General features: G+C 40.5%; 1 protein-coding gene across 1 annotated transcript; it reads right to left on the minus strand.

The window, feature by feature from the left end:
- Positions 1–310: 310 nt before the first annotated feature.
- Positions 311–14012, minus strand: LOC141822633 (uncharacterized). The gene is made up of 7 exons (XM_074709983.1): positions 13784–14012; positions 2715–2948; positions 2531–2621; positions 2388–2453; positions 1607–1685; positions 369–439; positions 311–323 (listed from the first exon to the last, which is right to left on the minus strand). The coding sequence occupies exons 1-7, from the start codon at positions 14010–14012 to the stop codon at positions 311–313; spliced, it is 783 nt and encodes a 260-aa protein (XP_074566084.1).
- Positions 14013–14255: the final 243 nt, after the last annotated feature.

The raw sequence follows: 14255 nt of genomic DNA on the forward strand, positions 1-14255 counted from the left end.
CAATTCCCTGGATACATACACATATATAAGGCCCACACGGCCAATCCATAACATGCTATGGATTTATACAAGTAAATACAAGGAAATAAAAGTAAATGTGACCCACACGGTCACTCAACACATCCTACTATATATGAAATGCATCCGTAAAAGTATTAACGAATAAAACTCGTTAAATTCTTCGTAAAAGAGACATATGCAGCGGAAGATAAATCCAAAATAAGGATAAAACGAATACTCGTCGCGCATAGAAATCACCAAATCCAAAATACGGATACGAATGTATAAACTCGAACTACAAGTAATAAAATCACCACACATCACTACACAGACACATAAACAATCAAATATCCACGAATACAAAAAACCATAAGTCTGCTGTGAGATGGCAAGACTGGCAGAATCTCCTCGGCATCAGCTGTAGTCTCCTACCTGATATCTGGGAAGACAGAAAAATCCCAGAGTCCAAAATGGTGAGTACAAATATACTCAGTGGATAATCAGAAAGAAAGTACATGCTCAATAAGGTAAAATATAACAGAGCAGATATGAAAGAAGCATAACGGTAAGTAACAGGAGAACAATATAAGGTATCGTAACTCCTACAGGTATCATATAAGCAATGTCATATCTCAGATACACATAGTAATCCATATGCATGATCATATATGCAATGTGTCAACCAGGTATCAATACAAGTACACAATCACTTCATAATGTAATGCACACACATACGGTCCAATGCATGTATATAAATCTCATCATGCAAACATGTGCATGTAATGCATCAGTCTACACTGGCTCCAGCTAATGAGCCTCATGTCTATGAATCCAATGAGTAGCCTGGAGGTGTAAGACAATAGCGGTACAATACCTATGAATCCAGCACTACAATAAAGTAGCCTGGTAGCACCCTCAGTAGGTAACCCCGTCAAGAGCTACGTACAATACCTATGGCCAGTGCTGTCCTCACTGCTCGTCCAGAGTAAACACTCTCGGCTGCAGCGTGAAGGCCATACAACCGGGCTACGGCTGCAGCGTGAAAGCCATACAGCTCCTATAGCCAGACCGAGTATCACCGTCAAGGTGTCGAGATCAAGCCACTGACTCAGCTGCAGCGTGAAAGTCATACAGCTCATCACCGTACCTGGTGAAATATGGTAATAACCACCTATATCACTATAGGCCAACTACCGGCACGATACACCCTATTGGGATTTACAATCGAGCTCATGCGTCATGATGACATGATCAAGTCCGAATAATCATCCTCTACCATGTTAATTAACACCGTGTTAATTAACATGTGTAGGTACTAATGAAAAGTCCTACTGATCACAGGTATCAACATGATGATAACATAACTGAAATAGAGACAGTAATCATAAACATGGATAACAATGATCTCAAGCATCAGAGGTATAAACAGAACTGATAATAAGGTCAAAGAAATACGATCAAGCATGTGATAAACATGAGTATCGAAAGCATCTAATCTATAACAAGTATAAGAGCATGATAAGTAACCTAATCACTAGAAATGAAAGGAAGCATGCACTAAAAATAAGAAAGGAACTGTATTGACTAAATACAGTAGACTATCCACCTGATAACCGTAGATCAAATAAGAACCTCCAGAAAATATACTCCCGTATAATATCGAAGTCCCAAAATCAATCAAGGACCTGCAACACAGTATCACATCCTAAATATCAGAATATATCAAACAAACCCTAATTTATATTTTAAGGGTTAGTTTAACTCAATCTCGTTAACCTAACTCGGGTTAAATTAATCTAACCTTTAGGTTGATATTAACATGGTTTAATTAATCAATCAATTAGTTGTATTAATCGAATCGATCAATACAACTAACCTCCTGTCTAATCAAACCTAAGCTAATCAATCAACCTTAGGTTAGACTAATCCAATCTTTAGGTTGATACTAACAGGGATTAATTAATTAATTAATTAATTAATCATTAATTAATATAATTAATTCCCTATTTAATCAATCCTAAATTAACCCACGTTAGAGTTAATAGGCATAACCTAATCAACCGTTTGCTACTAATCCACAAGATTTGGTTAACCACATCTAAGATAGGAAATCCATATTAAATCCCAATAACACCATACTCATTCTAACTTAATCATTACTGATCAAATCAAATTCATCTACAACCGATCACTGCCACATCCAAAGCTAAATTTAGGTTCAAGATCTTTACCTCAGATGGAGCCTCTTCCTTGCTACCTCAACAAACCTCAAGCTACCACTCAACAGCTCACAACAGTAGCTGTGAAAACCCAAACACAACCAAATCTAAGAGAATCAGATCCATTCAATGCTTTTCAGAAATCAAATCTGAAATCCTAACACTTACCTATCTTCTTCCTCCAAGCTCACCGCCGGCCAGCAATCCTTCAACCGAAATAGTTGTGGGACTGAGCTGTGGGAAGATCAGATCTAAGGAAAGTCTAATCAATCCAAAGAGATTAAACTCCAAAACCTAAATCATATTCTTACCGATCGGCTTCTTCCTCCTCCGGTGAAGGAAACCGTGCCCGATCCTTCTCTGTTCTTCTTTTCTTCACGGCGAAACCAACAAGAAGGCTCCCTATTTTGAATCCAAGTTTAGGAAATCCGGAAAACCCATGGATCTAGCTCAAGAACCCTAGAAATCCAAAGATCTCACTGAGAAATCCCTTACCTATCAGAGCCGATCTCTTCCTTCTCGGCGTCGCCGGTTGCTGTCCGATCCGCACACCTCCAAGCAAGGAAACGAGCCAAGATGGAAACCTCTTGTCTCTGGTGGCCTCCTCTTGTCGCCGGCACCGTCGGAGCTCAGCCGTGGACGCGCGATCGGAACGAAGAAGGAAGAACAGGGCGTCTCGCGGTGGAAACAGAGGAGAGGAAATCGCAGAATCGGGAAGAAGTCGCGAGGCTTAAAGGTTTCCTTACCGGATCTTTGGTTAACGGGTTGGTTATACCCGAATCCAATAACCAATAACCCACTATCCCATAGCTAGCTAATGGCTATTATTTGGGCTATAATTGGGCTTTATTTGGGCTAAATGGTTTGACCAATAGAGTTTATTTAATTAGGCTTTCTAATTAAGCCTAATTAACCCCTAATAACCCTTACAAAATTTAGGGATTAATTTATATTATTACAAATTAGTCCCTAAAATTTTGGTATTTTACATTTTGTTCATTTCCTCTTTACAAGATGAAACTCCTCATCTCTTTCATTTTGCCAACACCTCTTCTATTGTGAACCAAACTAAGTTAGTTCAATATGGTTCAAAATTGAATTGTTTGGTTCAATAACTAAACGACTTTCAATTTGAACTAAATCAATTTCGTTATTTCATCTTCATAAGACAAATTCCATCATTTTGTCCTTTGTTCGGTCCAACTAGACTTTATTTCTCTCAATCTGAGAACCTAATTCTCAAACTCATTTTAATTCCTTTAAAGGACTTGTAGTGCGTGTGACCCAATAGGTTCCCAGTTATGTCGGCCGTCCGTAATTAACCATTAATTACGAAACGATCATGAGTGACACCTAGTAGTACATCATGATCCTCAATTGATCAGAAAACCAACAATTGATTCTAGAACGATTTCTAAACCCTTCAGCAACTCCAATGAAATATGTCTCGTACCTTTCACTGTCTTATACCCACTAGGTTCAAGACATAGCCTATATGTGCCAGTCCCTACTAGGCTGACTACGTCACACCTAGCCCAAGCTAGCTTTCTTGTCATGTGGATTCAAGTTACTTGTACATGTTGGGATTGAGGCGTTTGCTAGAGGGGAGGTGAATAGCGATTTCTCGATCTTTCATGCGAAAACGTCAGCGGAAGCAAAATACAATACACAAAAGAAAGAACAATAGCTAACCCGTTCGATTTACTTGGTATCCACCTCTACGAGGTGACTAATCCAAGGATCCACACACAGCGAGCACCTTTCCACTATGAAATTTCTCCTTTTCAAAGACAACTTTGAAGGCAGAGAAACCTTTACAAATCGATCTCTTCCTTGTACAAGATTGGTAGTGAAGTTTAGAGGAAGAGGAATCAGGTTTACAATGATTGGAGTTTGTGCAAGAATATAGAAGAATGAATCACTACTTCTCCAATCGTCAAACTGTGTTTTTATAAGTTTTTTGACATCAGTCGATTGCTCCAAGGGCCAGTCGACTGATGGGCTTCAACAACTATTTAATTCACATTTAATTCGCCAACTGTCGCTCCAACGGTCATGTATCAGTCGACTGCTCCAACGCTAGTCGACTGATGCCAGTTCATTGCTCACTCGACTGATCTTTCTGTCCGCTTTGGTATGCCTCTAATCCATCTCCAGTCGACTGAAACAAACTGATCAGTCGACTGGACTGCTCAGTCGACTGGTGAGAACTAGTCAATCGACTGATCAAGCTAAAACTCCCCTTTTAGCTTCTTCTTCAGCCCTTAGCCTTGACGCAAGCCTTCAAATGCCTTCCACAAGCCTCGTGCCCTTTCTTGCACTAGCTTGAGACGTTTCCCTCAGCTTCATCGTGCTAAGTCTTCCTTTGCCAAGAAGCTGCGCCTTCGGGACTTCATCCTTTGCCAAGAGGCCTCGCCTCCGGGACTTCACCTTTGCCAAGAGGCCGTGCCTCCGGGACTTCACTTTTGAGAGGCCGCGCCTCCGGGACTTCACCATTTGCCAAGTCTTCCAACCTGGACTTTCCTGTGAACTCAATTCACACACGTTAGATCACCAACATTGCCTAACTTAAACTCATTTTAGCCAAACATTAAAATCTAATTGACTTGTGACAAGATTGCCCCAACAATCTTTCCCTTTTTGATGTTTGATAAAAATTTATTTAAGTTAGGTCTTTAAAACAACATATATCAAATAACAACAATTTATCCTAGTAAAAACTGAATCATAAACATAATGAATCAATAAGTAACATTAAGCATGATTATCCTGAGTATTAAACCATAGATGATTTAACAACCTAACTTGAACACTTTATTTGTCCCCCTTTTTTGTCAACCATCAAAAACAATAGGAACCAATAAGGAGAAAGAAATTTTGATTTTATTTTGGAAGCCTCATATGGATCAATCTTAATGGTAATTGATTGATTTATATTTCAGAAAATGTGTTGAGTTGAGAAAGCAAAGAATTTAGCAAGATCAGATTGAAAAAAAATAGAAAAAATCAAAGAAAACAAAATAAAATTTAGAAAATCAGAAAAAAAAATAATGAATTCAAGAACTCGGTTGCAAATCAATTGAATAAGTAGGATTGGAATACAATAGACTATGGATACAACTCAAATGACATCAATTCAGATCAGAAAAATTCAAAAAAAAAAATGTAGAAAACATAAAAAGAAGAAAAAAAAGAAGAATGGGTAAGGTATCAAAACTCTGATCAATGGATGAATCCATGGAAACCTACCTCATTTCAATTGCTTTCTAAACAACAAATTCAGATGTCAAGTTGTTCAAGATGTTGCTGCAACAGAAAAGGAAAATCAAAAACAAAACAGAAAAAAAAGAGTAGAAAAATAATTTTTTTCAGCTTTATTTTCCAGCCATGTTCCACAATTTTTTTAGGGACTGATCCGAAATGGAATTTCATAGAAATTTGCATGGATATTAGCATTAGTATTCAAGCTTTATGATGGAAAAAGAATGGAGGAAAAACAGCAAGAAATAAGAGAGAACAAGCAAAGTTTCATATTCAATTTCAATAATTTTTAGAATTAAACGTGCCAATGATACATTGAAATTTCAGATTCGTGTGAAGTGAATTTTGGTTTCTGATGATTGGTTGCTATTTGTTAGCTCTTGTGAAATCTAGATGTGAAAGAATTGGGCTTGATTCGAAAGCAAAATGCAAAATGGCACATTGGTGGTGATGAAGAGAATAAAAGAAAAAGAAATGAAGGGATGTTTGTATCAATAAGGAGAATTTCATATATTTAACTCATCCTTGGTTCATGGATCTGAAAAACACACTAAAACAAATGGAATACAAGAGAAATTAGGAAGGATGGCAAGGTTCATTGATAACATTTACTTATGCCCATGTCTACCACTTCATTTACTCTATCCTTGAAAACTTTTTTCTCTTGAATTTTTCTTTCTACATTTTCTAATTCCTTTGTTTCAGTTATTGCTTCCTTGCATTTTTTATAAGCCTAATAGATGTGAATTCCAAATCAAGAATAGTGGTGGAGAGTAGAAAACAAGCAAGCTTATGGTAGTGCATGAACTTGGATTGCTTGAGTGAGCTCCATTTTCTTTGATCATGAATTAGAATTTAGGATGAGAGCCACTGAATTTATTTACTGAAAATAACCTCATGAAATTTAGTGTGATACGTTTATCTCAATTAATCATGAAGAGTCAAACTTGCTATGTGATTAATCGAGTACAAGAGTCTAGTCCATGGGTTTAAACTTTTGAGACTCTACAACTTAGATAATTCTCTTTTAATTGTTTCTAATCATGATTAAGAATGATCTAGGGGGGGTACAATCTTAGTTTATTTAGTTGACTTGAGCAAGACGCTCAAGGGTAAGTGTGGGGGGATTTGATGAGTTAGGATTTTATGTATTTTTAATCGATTCATTTTTGGATTTTTGCATGAAAATAAATTGTTTAATGAACCGATTTGATTATATTTGTGTTAAGCGGCATAATTGAAGGCTTGATTATAATTTCTGTGATTTAATGGTGAATTTTATATTAATTGATGTTAATTGATTGTAGGGCTCAAATCGGATCAAGATCGAGCTTAATCACGATCGAATCGAGCCAAATTCGCCCAAATTGATCAAGCCACATGGAGGACATGACCCAACTCAAGTCTGATCAAGATCCAATAATTTTTTCAAATCCTAGGCTGCCCTAAAACCCCAGATCAAGCTCCATCACAGGATCAGAAATGGACAACCCAGATTCTTTAATTAATCAGCGTATACAACCCAAACATTAAGAAGTGAACAATGGTTGCGCCACTGTTCATCATCCCAAACGCGCGATTCCTCTAAGAAGCGACGTACCTGTATAGTGCACCCCATCCTCTCAATCCAACTCCATTGCGTTCCTTGATCCCTAAAGAAGTTGAAGCCGGCCGATTGGGTGAAATTCGGCAGCTGGATGAGGCACGACGGAGAGGGTTTCTCCAGCGGCTTCCACCCTATTTTTGCTTGTTCCAGCAATCCATAGCGCCATCTGAGGCCGTGATCCTTTGAGGGGTTCTCTGAGGATAGTGGAGCACTCCTACATTATTATCAGATCGATCGGAGCAAGGAGAAAACAAGGAATCCAATTTTGCCAGTTGAAACGCGTTTGCACAGTGCTCTGTTCAGTTCTGGGGAGGGTTTCTTCTGGCTGTTCACGGTGCTGGCAGCAAGCAAACCACACGACGATCATCTACAAGCTTCCAAGGGAGATATTGATATAACAACAAGTGCAACAACCATAAATGCAGTAACAACTACCAACAAATACATGCACACATGCAACACACATCAGCGGTAATATGCATGGTCACTGTCGGCTCGCCACCCTCAGACACCCACACAATGAACTGGGGCGCACGACAGGACAACTGCACACACTCCAACAACATACCACTACACGTGAGTGGGGAGCAGGGAAATATCTCAAAGAGCTATCTAGCTGTCTGGTCACTATCTGCACTCAACATCCCCAGACACCCACACAGTGAACTGGGGCGTAGGACAGGAATCACCCACTCCAACAACAGACCGACTACACACGAGGGGAAGGAGCAGTATCCCAGGAGAGCTATCTAGCTAGTCATGGTCGCACCCACACAGTGCTATAATACTCTCATTGTACCACTATCAACAATGGTCTAGTGAGAGCCAACAACAACAACATATTATGATGCTATGATGCTCAGTTCAACAAATAACTACTACATCTACCAAGATATACACAACATCAATCATAATAAGTCAGCACAAATAACAACAATTAATGAGACTGTATTGATGACAATGAGATCATATCAAGGTCAACAGTAAGTATCAAGTAACGAATGTAATAAGAATAGCAACAGGATAATTAATAACAGATTTATATTAAATTATGCACTATGAAAAGACCTGTATTGATCAAGTACAAGAGTACCCACCTGGTATGACACACATCACAATAAGAACCCCCAAATACATCCTCCGTATATACCAGGATCCATAAATCAAGGTCCTGCACGTTATAACATACAACACCCTCTAAATACAATATTATATTAAAGTCTACAACAAAATAAATCTCCCACTTAACTTATCTTAATCCACTCTTAACCTCAACTGAATCCAAACTAACCCAACCAATCCAATTAACACAACTAACCTCAGTCACAAACCCAATCTAAAACTAACCTATCAAAATACAAGTAACACGACTCAACCAAATCCAATTAACACCAATCAACCAGATCAAAAACTAACCTAACCCAAATCCAATCAAATTCATGCCACACCTAATCTAATTAACACAATTTAATTGCAACATCTACAACTAAAACAAAATCCTATCAGAACCATAATCCACAACAAATCAAACCAATCTCCACCGAAACAACAGACCCTTAACTAATCCAAGACAACCATTAAGCAACAGAATTACCTGATCTGCACTCGTGGAATCTAGCGATGAAGCCTTGAACAACTGGAGCAGATCAACTCCAATTAATCCTAGCTCCACCGAATTTCCAAACAGCAACAACAAGACCAGGTCAACACATGAAACCCTAATTCCACCCAATTCCAACAACAACAACACAATAAATCCCTTAACATACTTAAACGCAAAGATCTAATGGAATTAATACCCGAAAACTCAGCATTAGGACAGATCTCTCAATAACAGATGAATTCCAATCTCCAACTGAACCCCCCCCCCCCCCGGTGGAATAATGACCCAAATCGAACAGACAGAATCAAAATCCAAGAAATCCCGATCAATTCCATGAAATTCCTTGCTAAACCAGAATTAAATCGAATTCAAGGAAGGAATCTCACCTCCCAACAACACGACAAACCCTAACAATCGTCGGAGAAGGAGGTTTCGATCTCCGAGTCTCCCCTGTTCGTGTCACTGATCATTAACCTATGAGCAATTGGAAATAAGCATCCAAACGAGACAACGTATATGGCTCATTGGGGGAAACAGAGAAGGCAGTGTCGGCTAGAGCGGTGCCTGCGTCCGATCAGGCTGATCTTGGTGTGGTGAGGCAAGCGGCAGCTGGCTCTGGTCTTCTCCATGTTGGCAGCGATAGTAGAGGATGGTGGCGGTGGAGGATCGTGGCAGGACGAGAAAGGCGACAGTGAACGCGCGGTCGGTGGTCCGGATCAGTGCATAGAGCAATCGGCGGCTGGCGACAACAGGACGAGGAAGGCGACAGCGGACTGCCTGTTGGTGCAATCTTTGCCCCAAGTGCATTGAGTTTCAATGTTTGGCTAAACCATGTTTAAAGTTAGGCAATACTTGTGATCTAACATGTGTGATGCAAGTTTGCAGGAAAGTCCAGGTTGAAGACTTGGCAAAAGAAAAGTCCAAGCGTGGTCTTGGCAAAAGAAAAGTCCAAGTGGGAAGTCTTGGAAAAGGAAAGTCCAAGTGGGAAGTCTTGGCAAAGGAAAGTCCAAGGTTGGTCTTGGCAAAGGAAAAGTCCAAGTGGGTAGTCTTGGCAAGGAAAAGTCCAAGGTTGGTCTTGGCAAAGACTTGACATGACGAAGCTGATGGAAACATCTCAGGCTAGTGCGAGGATGATGGAGCATCCAGGGAAGGCACGAGGCTATGGGAGGTGTTTGAAGGCCGAGGTCTAGGTCAAAAGAAGCTGAAATGGGATTTTTCAGCTTCACCAGTCGACTGGCCCTGCCAGCAGTCGACTGCTCATAAATCAGACGCACACAGAAAAATCAGTCGAGCTAGAGGAAGACAGGAGTCGACTAGGCAGTCGACTGGAGTATGGTGAGTCGACTGATGCCAGTCGACTGGTCTTGGATCAGTCGACTGATATTTGAACGTTGGAGAAAGTTGGCAAGCATTTAATGCGCTTTAATGCAAGATTTTGTTGCCGATTGAAGCCATCAGTCGACTGGCCCTGCCAGCAGTCGACTGATGTCGAAGAATTATAAAAGAAGCCTGCTCGAGATCTGAGCAAGAATTCTGCCATTCTTTTATCTCTTTGTGCTTCTTTTGAGAACTTGTTGTTCTCTGATTCTTTGCTTTCTTCCTCTCCTCCTAAACATTATTTCACATCATTTTGAGGAGAACGAAAAGGTTGTAAAGGTTTCTCCGCCTTCGAGGTTTTCGAGAAGGAGACGATTCATAGTGCAGCGGGTGTGTGCGTGCGTGTGGATCCTTGGATTAGTCACCTCTGCGGAGGTGGATACCAAGTAAATGAACCGGGTTAGCGTTGATCTATTATTTTCTCTATTATATTTTGCTTCCGCTAACACTCTTGCAGAGAAACAATCGAAGAAGATTCGAAAAATGCTATTCACCCCCCTCTAGCGAACCAACCGATCCTAACAAGTGGTATCAGAGCCCGGTACGTTTCGGAGGATCTAACAATCAACCGAAGCAACATATGGCGTCCCAAGAGGGTTATGATACTTCTGAACTTGGCTGTGTGTTCTTCGGATCAACCCCAGTCAACTGATGGCAGGGCCAGTCGACTGAACAAGCTGAAAACTCCCTTTTTCAGCATCTTCTTCATCCCTTAGCCTTGACACAAGTCTTCAAATGCCTTCCACAAGCCTCGTGCACTTCCTTGCACTCGCTTGACACGTTTCCCTCAACTTTGTAGTGCTAAGTCTTCTCTTGCCAAGAGGCCTCGCCTCTGGGACTTTGTCCTTTGCCAAGAGGTCGCGCCTCCGAGACTTCACCAAATGCCAAGACTTCATTCCTGGACTTTCCTGTGAACTCAAGTCACACATGTTAGATCAACAAACATTGCCTAACTTAAACTGATTCAGTCAAACATTAAAATCCAAATCGCTTGGGGCAAAATTGCCCCAACAGTTAACTTACAAAAAAGTCTAATGACTTTGTTGGTGGCTGATGGGAAGGTCAAATGGGCTTGGGGATCACTATGCCAATGTCATTTAGGAGGAAGAAGGTGCTATAGGGGTCTATATTTTCTGTGATGGTGGTTTTTAGGCAAATCTTTTGAACCAAGGGTGCCCCATGAGAGCCATGAGTGGCCCCCCACAAGTGTTACCCTTGTGGCCTCCAAAGGTTGCCTGTTGGATAAATTGGCAATGAGGGAGTGCTTACCTCTAGAGGCTATCTACACTACAAATTAGGGAGAAGGAGCAAGGACTTACATGATGTTGTAGGAGGCAAAGCTTGTAGGATCGTTTAGAAAGCTAGAGGGGTGAATAGCACGCTTTGCTTTTTCACTTGTTTTCAAAAATTTATTTTAGAATACTTTAGAGTATGCATCGAAAAATAAGAAAAATTAGAACATAAAGTAAATGACACATTTATTTTTACTGTGTTCACAACCTCTGGCTGGCGCCCCACAAGTATTACCCTTGTGGCCTCCAATGGTTGCCTGTTGGATAAATTGGCAATGAGAGAGTACTTACCTCTAGAGGCCATCTACACAACAAATTAATGAGAAGGAGCAAGGACTTACATGCTGAGGCAAAGCTTGTAGGATCGTTTAGAATGCTAAAGGGGGTGAATAGCACACTTTTTTTTCACTTGTTTTCAAAAACTTATTTTAGAATACTTTAGAGTATGCATCGAAAAATAAGAAAAACTAGAATAAAAAGTAAATGACACTTTTTTTTACTGTGTTTACAACCTTGAGTGGCCACCCACAAGTGTTACCCATGTGGCCTCCAATGGTTGCCTGTTGGATAAATTGGCAATGAGGGAGTGCTCATCTAGAGGCCATCTACACTACAAATTAGAGAGAAGGAGCAAGGACTTACATGATGCTCTAGGAGGCAAAGCTTGTAGGATCGTTTAGAACGCTGGAGGGGGTGAATAGCACACTTCGCTTTTTCACTTATTTTCAAAATTTTATTTTAGAATACTTTAGAGTACGCATCAAAAAATAAGAAAAATTAGAACATAAAGTGAATGACACATTTATTTTTACCGTGTTCATAACCTTTGGCTGTTACTCGTAGGTCTGTAGTCCTTAATTGCTTTCGATGATAATTCACTAATAAACTCTTTCTCACAACGAGAAAAAGTCCCATCTTTTATAAAAATGAGGAACGTTTACTGTTCCTAGAGAATGAATGCGCAAAGACGATAAGAAATGATGCTACTAGTTACCGGCTTTACTTGAGAACTTGAGCATAGTGTCGGTGTAACATCTTAGCGTTGTAGCAATGTTTCGTAAGCATAGAGTACATGAACAGCGATTGTAATATCATCATGAATCTTGTTCTAAGGACTCTATTCGTGGATGCTTTTATGGAGTAATTTGGGCGCCTAGATCCCCTTCTGGGCACCCTCGCCGTGGGTTATCTGATCCGCTATAGTTGTTGACTTAGTCATCTCCGAGCACCTAGATCCCTTTCAGGCACTTGGAGGCTGACATGGTGATTGCAGAATCAGACTTGGCTCCGCTACATCTTATCCTTCTTCAAACACCTCCCTTCTGAGAGCTTGGAACCTGAGGTGTCTCAATCAATCAGGACTTGTCACCTCATCTGTCTTGCTGGCCTGAAAAAATCCTATTCGGGCACCTAGAATTGATAGGGGTGCTCGGACTATCTGGGGGCTCAAATCCAATAGGGGCACCCAAAATCTATTTTTCTAGATTTTCTTTAAGCTTACTTTCCTACATCACAGAGTTAGAACAATAGAAGTATAATGCAGAAATTTAAGTCTAGATAGTTTTATAACTATCTAGTATTGACTTTGGATTTCTAGTGAAACTCTAGGCCAGACTCCATTGTTCCCTTCATGGAAATGCATCCTCACCTACTCCTCTTAGGAGAGTTTACCTATTTGCCAAATATCCAGTCCTCCAAACCTGTTTGGATTTCCTACTCAACATCCGATCCTTTAACCCCCAAGACTTTCTTTCGATGTTTAATCTGTTGGGATCATCCTGGTGTAATGCGTGTGTTTACACATTTCAAAAATGTGCACAACAGAAATAAACAAATAATTAAAACTAATTATTACAACACACGCATGCAAATACAGGATATAACAGTGTACAAGATATGATTGAAAATTAAAATTTTTAGATTAATAAATAATTTTATGGGTACCTTGTTAATGATGTTGAGCGGTGTTAGTATTAATCGAGCGGCTCTTATCAAAGTTCTGCCTCTTCTAGTGATCTACGCTAGGCTTTTGTCTGGATGACTTCCTAAGTCAAGAGTCGCATCACCGTCTTCAGTATTAGTCGACGATCGACAATGATCAAATCAAGAGAAAACCTACGTCTGAAAAATATGCAACAACGTTTGTCGCGATCATCTTCTGAGGTTTTCTAACTATCACTGAAAATCATATTCCCGGTGTAGTCAACCATTGATCGCCGATTTAAGGGGAAAATAGTTGGAATCTTTTCGACATTGATGGAATGATTTTTGGAAACTACACGAGCTTCCGAAGGTAAACCCTGACAGCAACTCCGATTTTGACGCGGCAGCGGCTCCTCTAATCTCCTCCGATGGATGACACAAAGTAAGGTTTCCAATCACCGACGAAGATGGAAAGCGACGCGATGCTAGGACCCAGCATTGCCTTTCTCCCACATAGGTGGCAGGAGTAGAGGATGGTGGATTCCGGCGTTGCCCTTCTCCCACAAGCGGTAGGAGAGGGGACGACATCTTCCGGCGGATACATTCTCCGATGGTCGACGGCAGATTGGAAAGATCCCAATTGGGAGTCCAAAAATCTGATGATCAGCTGCTGCAGAACAGGCCCAGTCGGTGTCAGCTCCGGTGATCGGCAGTTGCAGAACAGAAGGCATCGGCGTTCCGACGGCGGAGGCAAAATAGAGGGCAGCGACATTCCAAGGCCGACTCGCAATTAAGGATAGATGCACAATCGACTCTCAGGAATCGACTCATTTTTCTCCAACACGACCTGCAGAAGCGGTGACGATGTTCGTTGTCTTCCTACGCGGTCGGTGAAACCAACCAGGGAGGAGAAGGGAAGGAACCCTGTAATACCCAAAAATTTCCTTCGATAATTTCTGGATAATTATATAAAT

The sequence above is a fragment of the Curcuma longa genome, chromosome 1 (genome assembly GCF_044706935.1).
Source record: "Curcuma longa cultivar G26 ecotype Majalengka, Jawa Barat chromosome 1, ITB_CL_G26_1.1, whole genome shotgun sequence".
NCBI lineage: Eukaryota > Viridiplantae > Streptophyta > Magnoliopsida > Zingiberales > Zingiberaceae > Curcuma > Curcuma longa.